This window comes from Elgaria multicarinata, chromosome 10 (genome assembly GCF_023053635.1).
Source record: "Elgaria multicarinata webbii isolate HBS135686 ecotype San Diego chromosome 10, rElgMul1.1.pri, whole genome shotgun sequence".
In the NCBI taxonomy this organism is placed as follows: Eukaryota; Metazoa; Chordata; class Lepidosauria; order Squamata; family Anguidae; genus Elgaria; species Elgaria multicarinata.
The window spans coordinates 72,295,540-72,316,179 of record NC_086180.1 but is presented as its reverse complement, the minus strand read 5'-3'; the positions used below and the strand labels follow the sequence as shown (position 1 = coordinate 72,316,179).

Here is a 20,640-nt window from a genome sequence, read left to right as displayed (position 1 = left end):
AGGATTCTAAATCACGTGGGGAGTGTACATGTATATAGAGCAGGCTCATTGCAAACTTTCATCCTACAATGTGGTGCAGGTGGTAGGGCTGGGTGATGGGAACACAAAGGAGGGGATGGGGCAGGGGCAGCTAGTGCATTCTGGGTCTCCCCTCATGTGCTTCTAATTTCATGAAACCTTGAATACCTGAACAAAGCTAGACTCTTACCCTTTGCTCCTGCAGTTATTTCAAATGCTCTTTGAACCTGGTCCAATTTGAAGTCATTCTATGAACACAGAAATGTTTAACCCACAGTGGGTGAACATAGTATTTCAAATGTTGACTCATCATCTTATCCCTATTCAAAATGTTATAGTTAATGCATCAGATGACTTTGCTTTCTTTGAGGCTACATCACATTATATTCACTTTATGTTATAAGATAGGGCTGCGAACCGCCTCGGGCTGAGACCCCGAAACTGAGGACAGGTGGGCTGATTCGGCCCTCTTCGCCTCGGTTCTGGTTCAGCCTGAGGCGCCCCGAAGCCGATCGGCACCGAAGCTTTGGGGCACCTCGGGCACTTTGGAGCGGCATTGTGCCGCTTTCCCTGCTCACCTGCTGCTGCTTCCTCCTCACTCCTGCTGCCATCGCTGCTGCATTGCTCCTACCCTATGGCCACAAACTATGGTGGCCAAAAAGGTACTAACCAGAGCCCCCGCGATATCTTAAAATCGCAGCCTGGTTCTCAGATGTGGCAGGAGCGAGGAGGCTATGGAGATGGCAGGAGCGAGGAGGCTACAGCGATGGCAGCGGCGATGATGGAAGGAGCGAGAACGAGGAGACAGTGGTGGTGGCAGCGGCGGCAGGTGATCAGGGAGAGGTAGGTGAGTCCAAAGGACTCACGGCCGGCCTTGCTACCAGCTTTTCTGGGTCACGGCTGCACAGCCGGCACCCAGAGACTTACAAGGCTGAGTTGTCTGGAGCTGCCCCTTTTCAGCATGTAATACCTCTACTGAAGGAATTACACTAACATTGTTTTGTTTTTGGTGCCTGCGGAAGACATTTTTACTTAAATAAGCCTTCCCTAACTAACCAGCCAGTTTTATTGGCACAATCTGATTTTAAAGGTTTAAATTCTGTATTATATATTTATTTTCTATAGCCAAAGCTCTCTGGGCAGTTTACAGTAATTCATAAATATACAAGATACAACATAATAAAAATAATCTAAAAATGTTTACATTGTAAACAGCTAAAAACAATGTATGTTTTCCATAATAGACCTGTATTAAAGCAGCAGAGATAGATTCCCTATTATTGTTGTTGTTGTTATCATCATCATCATCATCCCTTTTATTGTTTCCCACTCAGATATTTTATTGATGTAGAGTGGAATATAAATTGTGTATAAATAAAAGATAATAATTTTATACACTGATACTGAAATTTATTTTAGCACAATTTTTAAATGTACCTAAGTGGGGAACAAAGAAGTTCCAACCACACACAACCATCTCCTCCTGCTGCTTAAATACCTTCATGGTAATAAGATTCTCATGCTTTTGAAAAGGATGAAAGAGGCTGTGGAGGCTCATAGACTTATTGCCCAGAACAAAAACATAATCCATAGATTGAATTGACCTTATGGGTAAATAGATAACTTATGAAAGCAAAAAAATTAACTCTTACGTTGCGAAGCCCCAAACTGCTTCCGTAAAAAGCTGTTTTCCTTGTCCTCGAGCTCTTCTATTTGCCTACAGTCAATATGTGCATATTATTTTGTAAATGCATATTGCAGTGTGGGGCAAAGTTAATTACAGCAGGGAGCATCTTAGTGAACACTCTTGGGCCAATGCTTGGCCAAACATATCTTTTGTGAGCCAAAAATAATCATAACTTCTATTGCAGTAAAAGGGAAACATTGTCAAAGTTGAAGTATGTGGTTGCTACAGTCATAACTAAAATGTACATAATGCGATATATGAAGATTTAGAATCACCAAATCCCTAATGCCACAATACAAAGTGATGTGGAAAAATAAGAATAATCCTGTGTTTATTTATATAGTTTAATTTCAAAAGAAACTTTCAGTTTTAACGTTTGGAAAATATTTTCATAACTTTTTTTAAAAAAAATTATTGTAACCAAAAAGTGATCAGTCCCCTAACAATTGATGTCTAAACAGTTGTTATATAAGAATAAGAAAAGATTAATTAATTAATACAACTTTAGGGGGGAAACCAATACAAAGAAGGAGAAAAAAAAGAAAGAAAAGAAAGAAAAAAAGGAGCAGAAAAAAGGATAATAATATAAAAGTAACTAAATAAACAATTATATTAATTAATAAGTGTGCTGTATGATTTTCATTTGTTGTTATAATATCCAAATGTTCAAAGCTGAAGTGGGCATATATTGTTGTAAGTCCAGTTGTGATGTATGTTGAATAAAACTCCCCCATATAGCATAAAAGTATGGCGATTCTGTTTTTCCTTGGATTAGAAGCAAACTGAGTTATTTTTTCTGATATTGACACTGACCATATATTTCGGTAACATGCCGATAAGTTCATATTGTCCAGTTTTTTCCACTGCTATGTAATTGTCTGGCAAGTGGCAATTAGAAAGAATAATAATAAATCTTTACATTTCAAACTTACATTAGGTCCTTTGTATATTGATAATAATAATAATTCTGGATCATATACAATCCTTTCTCTAGTAATAACCGTTAATTCTCTATGTACTAACATCCAGAATCCCTGTATATGTGGACAAGCCCACCATAAATAAAAATAAGTGCCTTTTATCCTGCAGCCTCTCCAACAAAGGGGGCTGCATGTTGAAGTAAAATGTGCTATAGCTGTCTTAGTATACGATACCATCGGTGTGGTATTTTCAAAGAGGTTTCTCAAATAGAAGATATTGATCTAAATGGTCTATTGTTCCATAACCTTTCTGATTTCATTGCTAGATATCTGCCCATATTGGGTTAATTAGAGCACACAAGTTGAAAGCAAAGATCCTTATATGTAAGATTTTGTGTGTGTTTGTTTCTTTTCCTCCCCAAATACACAACTCTTTATTCCAATTATATTAGTGTAACTGCACGAGTGTATGCTAATGGTAAAATAATGAGATTGCAATAATTAAGTATGCAATTCTGAAATCATGCAGCACAAAGCCAACACATTTTAATGATGTTTCACATAGGGCTATGCTCTGTTCCATTACGGATCTCCAGATCCGAAGTGGAGCGGGCTGATCCGGACCTCCGAAACCCGGTTCCAGAGCGGATCAGGGGAGGTCCAGAGCGGCGTGGAGCGGATTGGAATGGTCTGAAGTGATTCAGACCGTTCTGAACTCCGGACCCAGGTAAGTGGTGAAGGGGCTTACCTGGCGCTGGCACCGCAGTCCGTGCGGTGGCGGAGCCAGGTAAGGGGGGCTTATCTGATCCGTTGCAGTCCGTGCAGCGGTGGAGCCAGGTAAGGGGGGCTTATCTGATCTGTCACAGTCCGTGCGGCAGCTTCAACTGAGGCCTTGGCCTCAGTTGAAGCCGCTGCCTGGACCGCGACGGAGCCAGGTAAGTGAGGGGGAGGGGGCATACCTGCTGCTGCTGCAGTCCATGAGGCGATGGTGGCAGAGCCAGGTAATAGGGAAGTGGGAGGGGGGTGAGCCAGGGGAGGGGGAGGGGGGCTTATCTGGCTCTGTCGCGGTCCGGGCAGCGGCTTCAACTGAGGCCCAGGCCTCAGTTGAAACTGCTGCACGGACTGCAACAGATCAGGTAAGCCCCCCTCCCCCCTTACCTGGCTCCGCCGCCGTACGGACTGCGGCGGCAAGTAAGTGGAGAAGTGGGGGGCAAATTGGGGCCGGAATAGGCAACTACATAGCAAATTATGTAGATCAAGTTTGGTGTTTTCTGTCAAAGTAGTTCCCCAGACTGCATCACAAACTACTTCAGACCACTTCCTCTCAATTTTCGATGTGGTTTGCTATGCGACAGTGTGTGTTTGTTACAGGGGCACAATCAGATATCAATTTACGTATTTTTATTTACCCAGTTGTAGTACGTTGATCATCACATCTTTCCATGGCTTGAATCTGCAATCTTGCTTCTGGTCTCTCAGTTGCCAAGCCTTGGTGATGGTACTTATCTCTTTTGATAAAGCTGTCGTTGGCTCCATTCCCTGCATTACTTTTTTTATTTATTTATTGCATTTATATCCCACCTTTTTACCTCCAAGGAACTTGAGATGGCATACATAATCCTCTCCCTTCCATTTTTCCCCTCACAACAGCAACCCTGTGAGGTAGGTTGGACTGAGAGTCTGTGACTGGCCCAAAGTCACCCAGTGGGCTTCCATGGCCAAGCGGGGACTAGAACCTGGATCTCCCAACTCCCAGTCCAACACTCTAGCCACTACACCACACTGGCTCTGTCTGACTCCAGACATATAACTACAGTGGCCTTGTAATGGTTGTCAGTTCTGTTTTCTAGACCTTCTCTTCACTCTACAATTATGGGCTCAGAGATCAGCCTAGACCAAATGAAGCTTCAATTGAAGAGCATCTTTGCTGGCCCCTCCATTTGTTTGAACTTTTTATTGCATTTGTAATATTTGTATGGATTACTTATTCCTGTCTCATAAGATGATAGATTTGGATGTATGGATCTGATTACAATCACTTATAAGAACATTATTTGTTGAACAGATACTGTTATACATTTTCTGGCAGACAATAATTTTAAAAAGAAGTTAACACCATCCTAGTCAGTGTTGCCAGATGCATAAGTGAAAATTAACTGTTTGTTCTGTTTGTTTCAGCTGTTGAATGGATAGTTGAGCTTGCTGTCCTAGGCACTTGCACCTGAAACCAGTGAAATCTCTTTGGAGCTATATTTCAGGATTAGTGGCAGCACATGGGTTGGGGAGGAGCCGGTGTGGTGTAGTGGCTGGAGTGTTGGACTGGGAGTCAGGAGATCTAGGTTCTAGTGCCTACTCGGCCATGGAAGCTCACTGGGTACCTTTGGGCCAGTCACAGACTCTCAGCCCAGCATCCCTCACAGGGTTGTTGTTGTGAGGATAAAACGGAGAGGAGGATTTATGCATGACGCCTTGGGTTCCTTGGAGAAAAAATGGTGGGATATAAATGAAATAAATAAACTCTCTCTCCTCCCCACCTTTCCCCCCTGAAAATCCCTCTCCCCCCCCCCCCATGGCAAGTAAGTTTGGAAAAAAGTGTGAATGGGAACAAAGGTCAAATTTGTGTGATCACAGCACATGGGGAGGGAAAAGTTAACTCTTCCTTTCCCAGCTGCCACCCCACCTGAGAAACTTGCTATCCCCCATATGTGATAATTAGGCTTAGAAAAAATGTCCCATTAATATGAATGGAAGGTGTTTTTTCCTCTAAGCCTAATTACTGCAGGAGTGGGGGTGGGATCAAGGAGGGGAGGCTGTGGACCAGATCTAAAGGGCAGTAGTTTGCCACCCTTGCTATATGGAATGCCAGTCTTTGCGGTTTCATTACCTCATCCCTTTCCTTTAGGATTTGCAGAGCCATGTAGTTTCCATTCTCTCTAGTGAGACCTCTCTCTACAATGGGTCAAAGGTTTTCTTATTCAAATGTCAGTCTATTCCTTTTCATAGAGAGGTGGTCACTCAAATTCTCTGTTATATCTAGTAAGACTAATTCTTTTCATATTAGGATTCCTGTGCTCTCATTATCAAGCAATCTTGTGGTCCAGTGCAGTTTTGAATAGCATGGGGGAAAATATGGTTCTCCTTAGCTGGCTAGTGTCGTAGGTTTCCAATGCATTGTGCTTTATTTTCTCACACTAGTTTCCACAAAGCAAAACTAAAGTAGCAAAGATTTCAAACTGATTATTATTTACATTAGTAAAACCTTGATTGTTTCAACTGCGTTGAGTATAATGTGTGTATTCTCCTTCACAAGGAGACTGATTACAAACATATTGTGTGTACAAAGAGGAGAAAAGATGCCTCAGTATCCCATTTTCGCTTTTTGAATTCTAAGTTTTAATTCTAGTGTAATGTTGTTATGCAGCATTAAAAAGTCTCTATTGAGTGCAGAAGCCTACAGTTGCCCAATATATTTCTTTCTAGGCATGTGTTGTATGAACATATTCCTGGACAGAGTAAATTAAAATTGATACAACCTATTGGCTTCACTTTGCTGCTCTACTGTCTTGTGGAACAGACCATGAAAGTACAATTGATAGTACCAAGTCAATTTCATTTCACTTTCTGCTATATATATTGAAAATGGCAGAAGCAAAGTTGTCCTGTTCTTCATTATTTATCCATAGAATTCTTCCAAAGAACAATTTAAATTTCCATACCGCAGGTCTCTGAAACCCTTGGAATTTGAAGTAGATTTTCATTATAGTCTTACTGATTAATAAATATATCAATAGAACTTATTAAATGCCAAGACTATTATTGAATAACTGCCTTTATTTAGATTCTGGTTTTGGAATTGCTAAAGTAGGTAATCTAGATTTACTCTCCACTCTCAAATTTTGCAACCAGAATTTCCGAATTTTGGTAGCACTTTGTGAGGAAAAAGGTGGCTAATATGCCGAGGGACAACAGATACATAGGGGAGCAGGGATTAATTTGGGAGCAGTATGAATTGTAGGAAGTTGTTTGAATTGCTAAGCCCCTCCACCAGCTCATCTTGCCATCTTTTCAACCTTACGCACAAACAGTGCCCCAATGTTTTTAGTCATTTCTCTATTTGCATCATCAGATTGAGGTATATCACCTTCCGAGCAGTCCAGGAACTTTTTTTCCATTCTTGAGACAGGCTGAAATGATATACCAGTCATCTGTACAGAAAATGTTCTAAGAGGCTGGGGAAATGGAACTGTAGAATAGAAAGACAGTTAGAAATGGATTAATGGCTGTCCTATCTCAGAAGTCAGAAGAGTCTGATATCAGGCAAAGAGTGGCACTATCGTTCAGATAGAGATGGAACTTCAGATTTCTGGACCTGTGAAATTCTTAAACTGTTACATTTGCCCTAAAGGCAACATCAGAGCCCAGGGAAAAGCAGCAAGAGTGAATGAGACATCCCTAGGAAACCCAGATATAATTAAGCAACAAAAGAACTCCAGGGTAGGCTGCAAGCACCAGTGCGTGAACCAGATCCCCCAGAAACAAACCACTGGGTGGAGCTGACAGACTATTATCACTAGAATGGAAAGGAAATTCACAGTAAGTCATATTTAGCATTCTTGACTAGTGAGGGATCAATCAGAAATTGGATGTCCAAAAGCAATGATACTTTCCTGAAAATATCAGGTCTTCAGTCCCTCTTATGTGGCGCATGTATGCCTATAGTACCAGCTGTAACATCATCCTGTTGTAGAATGCTTTGTCATGATTCCCACATGTATCTCCTGGGAGAGGCCCAAATGAATTGCTCATGCTAATAACTTTTAGAGGGGCAATATAGAAAGCAGCAGAAATGATCCCTTTCTGAGGTTTAGAGGCCACCTTAATGTACCCTAATATCTATTTCACCGAACTGAACTTAGGGTCTACTTACTCAGTGAAGAATTTTGTCATTTGTGATGCAAAACAATTGACTTCTGGCCATAAAAATCTGGAATACATTCTTAAATATCCAGTTTATGCTGCTGCTGCTTCTTTTGGGTGTACTTGCTGCGGGCAGAAAGGTTGTAGTACCATTCCATTCTTGGATAAGAGTTGAAGGAAGGCCTCCTAGCTGCCTAGAATATTAGGAAGGGAATAGCTTTAGGAGGATAACTCAGGAACAGACCCTGCAATTAGTGATAATTTATTACTGGGAGTCTTCACACAGTGCAGTCATTTCAGTGATGTCAATGGACTACGGTTTCCTAGCCTGTGGGAGTAACAAGGACTTTCAAGGTGGATCTTGCCATATGTTTGTGCAAGATATGGATAGGTGTCCTTAGCTAGCTTTTAATCATGGTGCCTCTCTGCTGTATTCCTTAGCTCTGGATCACGTGAAGCCAATCTATTTTGGCTTCACCAATCGTTTGTTAATTAGAGAAGCAATTAAGTTGAGCAAGGAAGTTTATTGTTTCAATCTGGTTAATACATTTAGTTTCAGTGACCACTGTTTGATCTAGATGTGGCCTGCCAAACCAGTTAGCTTAGTGTGCAAGGGTTTCATCAGTGGGCCCTGCTAACAAAAGAATATCCCTATAAGCGAAGGAAAAATGGTGTCTCCTTGTATTATTTTCAGGCAGTAGATATACCTGTTGATTACAGTGCTACAAAACTCAAGGTGTTAAAGGTCATTGAGTCTTAATACAATTGATATTCTGGGGGCCCTTTCCCATTGGCTAAAGTTCCTCAATGAAACCTGACTACTCTAGCACCCTGAAGTTTTGCTGCAAGTGGTGTTTTTACCTATAAAATTTGATCATAATAGGTTTTATCCAGAGTTGGCATACTTAGAGTAGGCCCATTGCAATCAATGGGACTTTAGTCGTTACGAAGTTAAGTCCTCTTCTTTTCAATGGGTCTGGTTCCAAGTATGTCTAAATCTGGATCCAACCATAATATTCTTGGGATTGTGAAAGCGCCTTTAATGGAGAACAAACCTTTGCTGATTGTTTCAGGGAATCAAAGTGGAGGTAGAAAACAGAAGCAGGAGAAGGGGGGACTACTTGTTGGAGGGTAGTTTATACATAGGTAATTCCCAGTTCCCTTCTCTGGACCTGTATTTTTCTTTGGGACTATTCTTAGTAGTTCTGGCCCTGATCTGTGTGCTGCCTTTGCCATTAATTAAGGGAACACCTCGACATAGAAAACCTGACCTTATTTGCTATTACATTTCTTTTTCTGCTGATAGTTCTCTTACCTTAATGGGAGTGGGTCAAGACAGTTTTCGCCTGCTATAGCAGTTTCCCCCTGATATAGATGCCCCTTTCCCTGGCAGCATTCACCACATTGGTGTTATGGGATGCCATATCTCCCAGCTATCACTCGGCTTCTCCCTCTCATCGCTTTAGGATAGCTTTTTCCTAAATGAACTTGCATGCCTGTTTCACTCCAAAATCAATTTCCACTGATGTATTAAGATGTGTGGTTTATTAAGCTGGAAATGGAATAGTGTTGCATAATACAAGCTCTGCTACTAGGGTAACCTCAGGCAACACTTGTATCGTATTTCTTCGATTCTGAGACGCACTTTTTTCCCTAAATAAAGAGCTCTAAAAATGGACTGCGTCTTAGAATCGATGGCGTCTTAGAATCGAAGCAATACGGTAAGAGGAAAAGAGGACGCTCCTGCAGCAGCCTCGAGCCATGCGAGCGAGGAGCTGGTTGGGTAAGCGCCTGATTTTTTGTTAGGCAAATTTATTCGTAAGTCCCATCGATTTCCATGGGACTTACTCGTGTGTCGCACAAACAAGTAAAGAGCGGGACTGGAGAGTTAAGTTTACTCTTTGTTTCAACGCCCCCCTTCCTCCCGTGCAAACGGCAGTTTCTTCTCTCACAGAGGGAAAAAAGAAAAGGACACAACCATTAGAAGAAAGCGCGGAGGGGGGAGGTTGGCTGGGCGGTGAGGGAAGTATTTCTTTGATTCTAAGATGCCCTTTTTTCTCAAATAAACATCTCTAAAAATGGGGTGTGTCTTAGAATCGATGGCGTCTTAGAATCGAAGAAATACGGTATCTTTTTCCTAGAGACCTAGTGGTGTGATAGGGCTTGAAGTGCCACTGGAAACAAACCTCCATAAATGTTTAAACTAGTCCCAAATTGGTAGACAGCAGACAGATGAATCTGGGGAAGAGGATTTGGGCTAATACTTTTTAGGATCTCTCAGTCGTTTGCTTAGCTTGCAGTATTTGATTAGCAAATTTCACAGATGCTAAATGAAAATCAGGATGGAGGAATTCACCATAGATTGTGATGATGATGGAGGGGGCAGTTAAGGGTTCCCTGCTCATGGGGAACATCCTTCTATCATTTTACTTCCAGAGGACGAAAATGTCCATTGACTTTGTCTATTGTAGTTACATTATACATCCCAATTTGAGTTTTCTGTTCTTGATTGCTGAATAGTCTCCTGCACTGAGTGCCTTGCAGGACTTTTGAAAGTAGAAAGTTCTGGATTTTGGGACCTCTTGTCCTGATCTTTTCAAAAGCTTTTGTGACTGGAAGTCCTTTTAGGATTACATGCTTCATAGGCTTTGCTATGAGATGGCTATTTGAACTCAAATTCTTCATTCCTTGCCTACCATATAATGACTGGGATTGAGGGAACGTACCCCTACAAAATGTGAGAGGCAAACACCTTTAGAGTAGTCTTTGCTAAAGAAGAAAAAACTTAATTGTGCAGCTAAAGACCTGTTTTCATGCTACAAGGCAGAAATATGGGGGTGAGATTTTAATCTCCTCCTTATAGAATATGGCACAAGCATTAAACGGTTCCTGGCTGCCTTTCAAGAATGCTTGAGGCATGATGCTTCAGTGTCCATCAGGAAGTTTAGGTCCCCAACTTGTTGGTTCCTTAGCTCACTTTAGGTGCTTCATGGTACCTATGATTTCTACTGCCTGAAATGTGCAGTGATGATTCAGGACACCTATGGTGTTCCCAGAGTCTTGTTGGGTGTTTCCCAAAATATTTTCAATTAGAGTTATCGAAAATAGCATTCTTTTATGAACATCCCTGGCAGAAACAATAGTCCAGGCAGTAGAGTTCAATACCGAAAGAAATCCAGGATGATCTCTAGGTATAAGTACACTTCTAAGAGAATCTCAGTATCCCCCTTCTACAAAGGCAGATCATATCAAAACTATAGAGAATGGCAGTCTCTTGTTCTAGGTTGGGTGTGATTCATCAATACTATTTGGGTAGGGCAAAGATCAAATGCATGTGGTATGACTGGATGAACTCAGATGTAGGATTTTTGTACTAGCGTTATCTTCAAAGAATTTTAATTTCATTTGCATATCTTTGTTTAGGGAAAACTATATGTAGGAAGAAAATATTTATCATTTTGCATCCAGCTAACATAACCACTTTTGCCTCTGTTTCAGATCTAGGAACATAGCAATGGATTACAGCTATTTTGTACAATTTGTTGTGAACACGTATGTAAAATGATTACTGTTTTCTTCCCTTCTTAGTCTTCCACCTCCCTGGAATCAGAGAAATACCCTGAAGACAGAAAAGGATGTACATCTGAATTCTTCCTGAAATCTAATATGTATTCAATTTTTGCTGTATTCCAGGTGAACTGGTAATTATATCCAACTTGTATCTCAGCCAAGTATTTTCTGAAACTATGTTTCCATAGGAATCAGTGTAATATTGGGAAGAGGGTTTGCTCACAGAAATTTATATATAGCTGTCAAAAACAGGATTTGAGGTGATTAACTGGTTTCTGGACTGCACAGGTGGGCCCACTTCATGAATCTCCATGAGGAAAAAACCTTGCAGACAGAAAGCTAACACAGCATGGAGAACACTAGGCTAGAACCATTCCCCTCGTCATGCTAGTTTTTTTCTTTTCTCAGAACAGGAATATTCAATTATGTGAGCCCATTCCTTCAGTCTGAAGTGGTTCCGTCCAGGAACAGGTTTATCTCACCTTGCTGTTGGTGATAACTAGGCCTTAGATCAGGGGTGCTGAACCTCAGGCCATCTGTGGTTCTCTAGTAGGCCCCACCCTCTTTTTCAGAACCAACAAATGTTTGGTTGTTTCCAGACTTCTGTGCAGTTCCCCCCCACCCCATTCTAAAAGGTTGACATGCCTCTCCTAAAGCGTAATTACTGGCAGTAAGAGCTTTAAGCAGAAATATAGTGGTATTTTTGCCCCCAGGCATTTTGCCTTTGCCCCCCCCCCCCCCCCCCCGGGATACAGGCCCTGAAAGCTTCTCAGAAATGGAATTCAGTCCTTGAGCTGCAAGAGGTTTTGCACCCTTGCCTTAGAGGGAAGCTGATCACCATGCAATGTGGCTTACATTTTTTATTTTTATGTAAAGGGAAAAGGAATAGTGTATTTTATTTTGCATAATACCATTGCTTGCTCTGGGTCTTTCAGATAAAAGATGGGCTACATGTATCACTGAGAGTTAAAAGGATAGGCAACAGAATGGGATTTTAAAAAAGGTGCAGCCCAGCACAGTAACAAACATGCCACCAACTTTTTAAATGTATTCTAAAAGCAAAATGAAATCTAAACAGTATTTTAAGTTTACTTCCTCTTCCCTCAAAAGGAGCATGGGAAGAAATTTATTTGTTAAAGAAAAAAAGAAAAAGAAGAAACAATCATACAAAAGCATTTATTATGTGTGGTTAGAAATAAAACATAACTTTAAAATTTAGTGCTAGAATAATTGTGAGTTCACATATATACTTTCCACCTGACATTATTATTAGCCAGGGAACACAGAGCTACTTTTTCAATAGAAAAACTGGATGTTACACATTACAGCTGATTCAGCTAGCTTGCTGATATTACCTGTTGAACACCAGAAATATTTTAAGTCATCATCTCATAGGAATTTGTTTCTTTTCCTATCAAGTACCCCTTCTTCTCTTAGAGCGGACAAGCAGACAGAGTAAAATTCAACTTGTTTCCTCCAGATAATCTGGCTGCAAGATACATATCTTATTTTCAAAACAGCAGCAGCGCAATGTTTGTATTAACTTTGAACTCAGTCACTGCTAGGATGATCCCAATTACAGGCCCCAAAATGAGCAGTAAGCTAACTGAGTACATAATACTACAGTAAAAGAAATCTTCACATTGAAAGCTGCTATGATTTAGAATAGAAAATGGCAGAATCTCTCTTCAGCACCAAGCTCATTCATTAACTGATGTGACAGAAATAAAATCAAGTCTTGAAAATGATACCTTATTTGCTTTGCTTTGGAGGAACAAATGGTAAATTAAGCATGACAGAAATAATGAGAAGAGAATTCTGAAGATTATTCATTATAACTATATATACACAGACGCGCACATGAACACAATAAGGTGAAATACTCAAGTACCCTGAGTAAACACTCATCATATGGAAACATTTCACTGATTTTAATGAGAAGCACTTCCATATAATGTATATTGAAGATCAAGGAGACTGTTACTGAGACATGACAAAATATCTTGAACACAAAGCAAAGTCAAATCTAATAATGCCAGCAGTACCCCAAAAAACCATTGATGTAAAGAATTTTAAGAGGTCTTTTAGTTTTGGTTGTTCTTTTTCACTGCTTATATTTAAACAAAGAGCAGCTAAATATGACATGGGCTTATTCATACATGATCATCTCAAACCGTAAATAATTTCTGAGTCAACCTTTACATTCTTTGCTATTCATTTTAAACAAAGTGTAACCTTTTCAGTTATCATTTGAAATAATGTAGCTATATGACAAAGGAAATCTATAAACAGCCTTTCAGTGAGAAGTGTCATGTTTTCATCTCCACGCAATCAACAAGATTTAAAGTCTGCTTCAATAAACTGTTGTTTTTCATTTGTACCTTGTTATTCTACTCAACAAAGTCCATACACCTACATTTTTCTCAGAATGTCACCAAGGCATGTTATTCATCATTGTCTGCAAAGAAAAAAATGTTTAAAAATGTTTACTATATCTACTTTAAAAAACAACTCAGTCAAAAACGGGGAAAAAAGGAGCGGTATGGCAGAAAATCCACTAAAAATAATGAAGATTCACCCAGAGTGCACTGTATGAATACTGCATTTTCAATTAACAGTAAACCTATTCCTACTTACATAGTTCAGTTGAAGCTTGTTCAGTTTAACCTAATGTGATAAGCTGCCATAACTGATGTATTTTTCTACTGTTAAAAGCTCCAGAGATTTATATTTTGCACATGTGAAGAGAAAACTAATTTTAGTGACAATGTTCTAGTACTCAGAGACTGGTTAGAATGCTGCAGGCTCACACACTTTCTCACCTTTGCTTCTCCAAATTTCCCTCTCCTTTTCTGTTTTGAAGCTAGCCATGATGTAATGTTACACCTATCTGAAGTTAATAACCCTGATTAGATTTAAGGTAGAGTTTTAAATCAGTATTAGAAGCAGTACAAACCCCATTAGCTTTAATGTTATTTAGATGAAACACTGCACCATGGTTAGCTTTGAAAGGAATTTGCACATGATTAGGTGACGTCTTTTAACAATGGGCAAAAGGTCAGGAACATTACATTTCTACCAAGTCAATGTACAACTACATTTTTAACAATGACCATATTTTAACAAGTTTATTATATACAATGTGCTATGTCCAATGCTGCCTAGGCACTAGCTGGACCTACTGCTAGTGCAATGGGAAGCTAGCAGCTCTTGAACTAATTAAAAACAAGCAGAAAATGCTCATTCCCAGAAAGGGGAGGGCCAGCAGAACTCCGAGAAGGAAGCTGACCTGACTTAACCCGTTCTAGAAACAAGTGTTCTGTTTGTTTATGGGATTTCTTTAGGAAGTGGTGTCTCCACAAGCAGTAGATGCTTTGTGCTAGCAAAATAATATCATTGCATACAATCCTATGTGTTCTATTGACTTGGAGGATTTGCTTCAGTATACTAGTTTGGTGGCAGATTTTAAAGGTTCAGGAATACACACACACACACATCTTGTGTTAAATTACAACATTCAGGGGGGCGGGGAACCAAACAAAACTTATGTAACATCTCAATGCATATTGGAACTAGCAATTACTAGCACTGGAAGCTCTGTGGATTGATGGTTCCCGAGTCCGGGAATTGGGTAAGCGGCCTTGTTCTGATGAGGTGGCGCTCCCTCTGAAGGAGCAGGTACGTAGCTTGGGAGTACTCCTAGACCCATCGTTGTCACTGGAGGCCCAGGTGGACTCTGTGGCACGGAGTACTTGGGGTCAGCTTCAGCTGATCCGCCAGCTATGGCCTTTCCTGGACAGGGACAACCTAGCCACAGTAGTGCATGCACTGGTAACTTCTTGATTAGATTACTGCAATGCACTCTACGTGGGGCTGCCCTTGAAGACGATGCTGAAATTGCAGCTAGTGCAAAATGCAGCAGCTAGACTGCTGGCAGGTTCATCTTACAAAGCCCACATAACACCGGTTTTAAAAGTACTGCACTGGCTGCCTATACGCTTCCAGTCAGAATTCAAGTAATGATGTTTAAAGCCCTAGACGGCTTGGGACCTCGATATTTGAGAGAGCGCCTCTCCTTATATATGCCTACCCGAGACCTTAGATCTGTTGGAGGAGCCCTTCTCCACATCCCACCAATGCAACATATACGTTATGATGGGACAAGGGAGAGGGCTTTCTCTGTGGTGGCACCCCGACTGTGGAATGCCCTCCACTTGGAGGCCCGATTGGCGCCAACTTTGATTGCATTTCGACGCCAAGTAAAAACATGGCTTTTTAACAAAGCCGATGGTTAAACTCACTGGCACATTGTTTTAACTGCATCTATTGCTTTTAAATTATATATTGTTTTAACTTGGATTATGGTTTAATTTGTTTTAACTGTGTATATTTATTGTTTTATCTGTACGCCGCCCTGAGATCTTAGTGATATAGGGTGGGATATAAATATTTTAAATAAAATAAATAATAAATAAATAAATTACAGCAATAAACAAAACCATGATCTATGCAACAAATATCTATTGTTATTCATAACAATAGATATAAATATCAAAAAGATAACACTGTATCTATACAGTAGTAAGATTGTTTACCTTCCTGATAAGCTCCATCTGCCATTACTAAATGGAGAATTTTGGCATATTGATGTTTATGTTCATTCCCTAAAATATTGTGTACTATTGTTGAACAAATTTCAATGTTCTCATCTTCATCTTCATGAATAGCCTAGGAGAAAAGGCATAGAAATGTGCTATTTTAAATTATAAAATTACAAAATGATCAAAAAAGAAATGAAACTCTAACATTTTTCTTGGTGTAATCTTCTTTTGTACAACTACACCAGGATAACTAATTTGGCACATATACACCAAATTAGCTTTCATTCTAGTTAAAAAGCAGAAATTCATACCTTCCAATGATGGATCCTAATTAATTTGCTTTCCACTTTTTTCACATAAAAACATTCCACAAACCTTTATTTTCTCATAAACTTCAATAAATTTTTCAAAGCCGATTTCTTGCTCCAGGTTACATCTCAACTCTTCCAAATGATTGAATACACTATCATACTCTTCGCATTCACTAGCATTATCACCATCACTGTTGTCTATAAAAGAAATACAGGAACAAATTGCTGAGACAGAACCCAAATTCTGAAGTCATATTAACACTCAACTTCACTCTGTAGATTTTTTTTACTGTGCATTTGCATATATGCTGAAATAATATAATAAATGTATATACCACAGGGAGCTTCCAAATAGTTGCAGCTCTGCGTCTTGTGAAGAATGGATTATGGACATCTATTGGCTCCAGTAAACTCCCACCAGTTTAAAATTAAGGTACTTTTAAGGCATGCTAATGACAACACAAAAATATGCAATATGTCCCTATGCTCAGACTCTGTACCAGATGACTGGAAGATGGACAATGTAACACCAATTTTCAAAAGGATCCAGGGGGATCTGGGAAATTACAGGTCAGTTAGCTTGACATCTATTCCAGGTAAATTGGTTGAAAGCATTATTAAAGACAGAATTAGTAAGCATATAGAAGGGCATGTCTTGCTGAAGAAGAATCAACACAGCTTCCGTAAAGGCAAGTCCTGTCTCACTAATCTACTAGAACTCTTTGAGAGTGTCAACAAACATGTAGACAGGGGTGATCTGGTGGACATTGTTTACTTTGACTTCCAAAAGGCTTTTGATAAAGTCTCTCACCAAAGATTCCCGAACAAACTTAGCAGTCCTGGAATAAGAGGAGAGGTCCTCTTATGGATCACTAACTGGTTAAAGAACAAAAAGCAGAGAGTAGGAATAAATGGTCAATTTTCCTGATGGAAGGAAGTAAATAGTGGGGTCCCACAGGGATTGGTATTGGGACCAATTCTTTTCAACTTATTCATAAATGATCTGGAATCAAGAGTGAGCAATGAGGTGGCCAAGTTTGCCGATGACACCAAATATTTAAGGTTGTTTAAAAACAAAGAGATTGTGAGTAGCTCCAAAGGGATCTCTCCAAGCTGGGAGAGAGTCATCCAAGTGGCAGATGCGGTTCAATGTAAGCAAATGTAAGGTGATGCACATTGGGGCAAAAAAAACCCAACTTCAAGTATAACCTAATGGGATCAGAACTGGTGGTGACTGAACAAGAAAGAGACCTTGGGGTTGTGGTGAACAGCTCGATGAAAATGTCAACCCAGTGTGCTGCTGCTGTAAAGAAGGCAAACTCCATGTTAGGCATTATAAGAAAAGGAACTGAAAATAAAACTACCAGTATCATACTGCTTTTATACAAATCTATGGTGCGACCACACTTAGAATACTGTGTACAGTTCTAGTCACCACATCTAAAAAAGGATATTATAGAGCTGGAAAAAGTGCAGAAAAGGGCACTAAAATGATTAAGGGGCTGGAGCATATCCCCTATGAAGAAAGTTTAGCTTGGGAAAAAAAGCCTAAGGGGAGACATGAGAGGTGTACAAAATTATGCATGTTGTGGAGAATGTGGATAGGAAAACGTTTTTCTCCCTCTCCCAAAATACTAGAACCTGGGGTCATCCCATAAAGCTGATTGGTGGGAGATTCAGGACAAATAAAATGAAGTACTTCTTCAAACTGTGCATAGTTAAATTTTGGAACTCACTACCACAAGATGTAGTGATGGCCACCAATTTGGATGGCTTTCAAAGGGGGTTGGATAAATTCCTGGAGAGGCTATCAATGGCTACTAGCCTTGATGGTTGTGTGCTATCTATAGTATTCAAGGCAGTAAGCCTGTGTGCACTAGTTGCTGGGGAACATGGGTGGGAGGGTGCTGTTGCATCATGTCCTGCTTTGTTGGTCCCTGGTTGACAGCTGGTTGGCCACTGTGTGAACAGAGTGCTGGACTAGATGGACCCTTGGTATGATCCAGCATCTGGGCACTTCTTATGTACTTATTCCTTCCGTATTTGCCATTATTGTTTAAAAATGACAACATTCAAATTATAATTCCTCTAAGTATGCTCAATATATAAGTGTGTGGTTCTACTGGATTCCCATCCTCTAGACCAGGGATGGGCAGAATGTAGATCACCAGATGTTTTGGACTTCAACTCTCAGCATTCCTGACTGTTGACCATGCTGGCAGGAGCTTCTGGGAATTAAAGCCCAAAACATCTGGTTATGTACTTTCTGACCACCCTTGTGCTAGACAAAAGCCTCTGATCTTGGGCTGCCAGTGCCAGGGTGTGAGGAGTGATTGAAGCAATTTTCACCTCTTAGTCTTTCTTTGCATTTGTCCCCCTCTAGATGGGCCTCTGAGTCTTATCTGGAAGAGCTGTGCTGCTGGAGGCAGGGTGCGGCTGGTGCTTGAGAGCAGATCCCATCCTCTCCTCTCTCTGCCGTTCTTGAAATGCTGCCATTTCTCCCTCCCTGAAGTTTTCCATAGGAGTACTTGGCTTCGGGAGGGAGACTCTTGACTTATCGATAAGATTGCTCTCTTAGCAACAGAAATCCTACGTGTGCAACATGCATGCACACTTGTCAGAAACATCCCCCAGAAAGCAGATATAGAAACCCACTGAGGAAAGTATCCATATCAATCTTAGACTGAAAAATGTATTTTAAAAAGACATTGCTATGTACAGCAGAATCCAAAACAGTATATAACCTTAAAAACAGTGCAGGTTGTAGCCCATTAGTAGTAGCTAGTTCACATCAAGCTATCTTGAGTTTGTACCCTTAGTTTTGATTACAACCCATCCTAAATAGCTATAAAAATTCCAAGAATCAGAAAACAGACGTCCTGGATTTTTTTAAAAAAATGAGAAGTAGAAAGAAAGCTTTATAATAAAGCAGAATTATGGGGGTTGGTCCAGACATGCTTGCAGTAGTGTTACCAAACCTCCTCCATATGATTGTATATAGGTCATGCTCAATTACAATTGCACGGAAGAAATCTGATGTCACAGATACATGGGCAAGTTAGCACTACTACCTAGAACCACGTTGTTGTTTTAACACAGCTCTCTACAAAGCACCCATCTTAACGAAATTAGAGTGAAGAAAGCCTCAGAGATTTATCACATACATCACTTATGTGGAAGTATTTCATTAAAAGTTTGTGTTTGTCCTATAAATTATGAAAAAAAGCCCATAAAGCTTGAAGACCCTTCAGCAACCTCCCACATTTTGCACAACACAAGTGATTCCAATTCTTACAGCTTTCTACAGGGAACTGTACAAAGGTGCCCTCTGCCTGTAAATTGGTGCATTGCACATGTGCAAAACTGACACACACACACACACCATTTCAAGAGACTCTGGGGAATCCCCAAATGCTGGAGATGTAGTGATTGGCCTAGACAGAGCTTTGGTTTGATCTCACTTAAGAGTACTATAGTCATATATTACATCCACAGAAGTACAATTCCTGCTTTCCTCTTTTTCCATTTTAAAGTATTTTATTTAAGAAATATAAGGTAACAATTCTATAACAAAAACATCAACACATGCAGGCTGCTATTCATTATTCATCTATACATATAATAGAATCGTCTCTGAACACAGTCTTGCTGTATACATTTTAAGCTCTGTTACAGCCACAAAACAATCAGTTTCAATAATTAGCCTTACTGGTTATTACACCCTTCCAAAAATAGGACTTGCTATCAGTGGATGTTGATCCATAGACCCTGCATTAACGTATGTAATGAAGGGGAACTATGTTTCAAAGAACAGGTATCCTATTATATCCTATTTTCGTTTTCCACCTGCTTTCCCCTTTTTAATGTACACTTTGCAGTTAAATATGCCATAGGCAGTGCTATGTCAAATTAGCTATGACTGAATATGAGAAAAAAAGACAACTGCATCATTTGTACAACTAATTGTAGTAGCTTGCATTTCCAGGTTGCAGTTTTCATCATCTCAGGACTAGAGACACACTCTATAAGAACAAATTGTTAAATGGAAAGAGGTATACCTGAATGCCATTCTTCATTAAGGGCACTTTCGCTACTGGGATTGTTGTCATCCTCATCCACCGCAGTACCATTTGCTAGGCATTCAGCTTTTAAAGTTGTTTCTTCCTCTTCACTGAATTCATCGCTGGGCTGCTCTCTAAGTAATTGCTCCATCGAAGCCTGAAGCTCCTGCAAATCTGTATCTGCCTCCCCGAACATACTGCAACACAAAACGTTTGCATGCCATGGCCAAGTACAGGAGAAGCAGTTCTTTAAAAGGCCAAACTAAAATGGCAAAACATGCTGCCGAGAACAATAGTCCACTGCTGATCAAAGTCAACCAGAATATTCCAAGGGCTGAGCCATGTGTTACATCTCAACTTTGCGGTTTCTGCAGCAAAATCAGTCATGTGTCCATGGTCAGTTACCATGTTGCATAGGAAAGCCATTGATGTTCTGGCCATGTCGGTACTTACCCCAACAGTATCCCTCTCTATCAGGTCTGCTACACTAGTGTGAGAATGACCCAAAGAATTTAAACATACAAAAATGGTCAGTATAACTTGGGAGCTGATCTG

The 20,640-nt window shown here is 40.2% G+C and overlaps 1 protein-coding gene across 1 annotated transcript in view; it reads right to left on the bottom strand.

Moving 5' to 3' along the window:
- Positions 1 to 12,269: 12,269 nt before the first annotated feature.
- The window catches only part of NEK1 (NIMA related kinase 1), a 57,338-nt gene continuing 48,967 nt past the window's right edge, over positions 12,270 to 20,640 (bottom strand). The window contains exons 32-35 of the mRNA XM_063135265.1: positions 20,083 to 20,282; positions 16,089 to 16,222; positions 15,708 to 15,840; positions 12,270 to 13,570 (exon numbers count right to left, since the gene is read on the bottom strand). Of these exons, the coding sequence (XP_062991335.1) occupies positions 13,557 to 13,570; positions 15,708 to 15,840; positions 16,089 to 16,222; positions 20,083 to 20,282 (481 nt within the window). The 3' untranslated portion in view covers positions 12,270 to 13,556. The remainder of the gene's footprint in view (positions 13,571 to 15,707; positions 15,841 to 16,088; positions 16,223 to 20,082; positions 20,283 to 20,640) is intronic.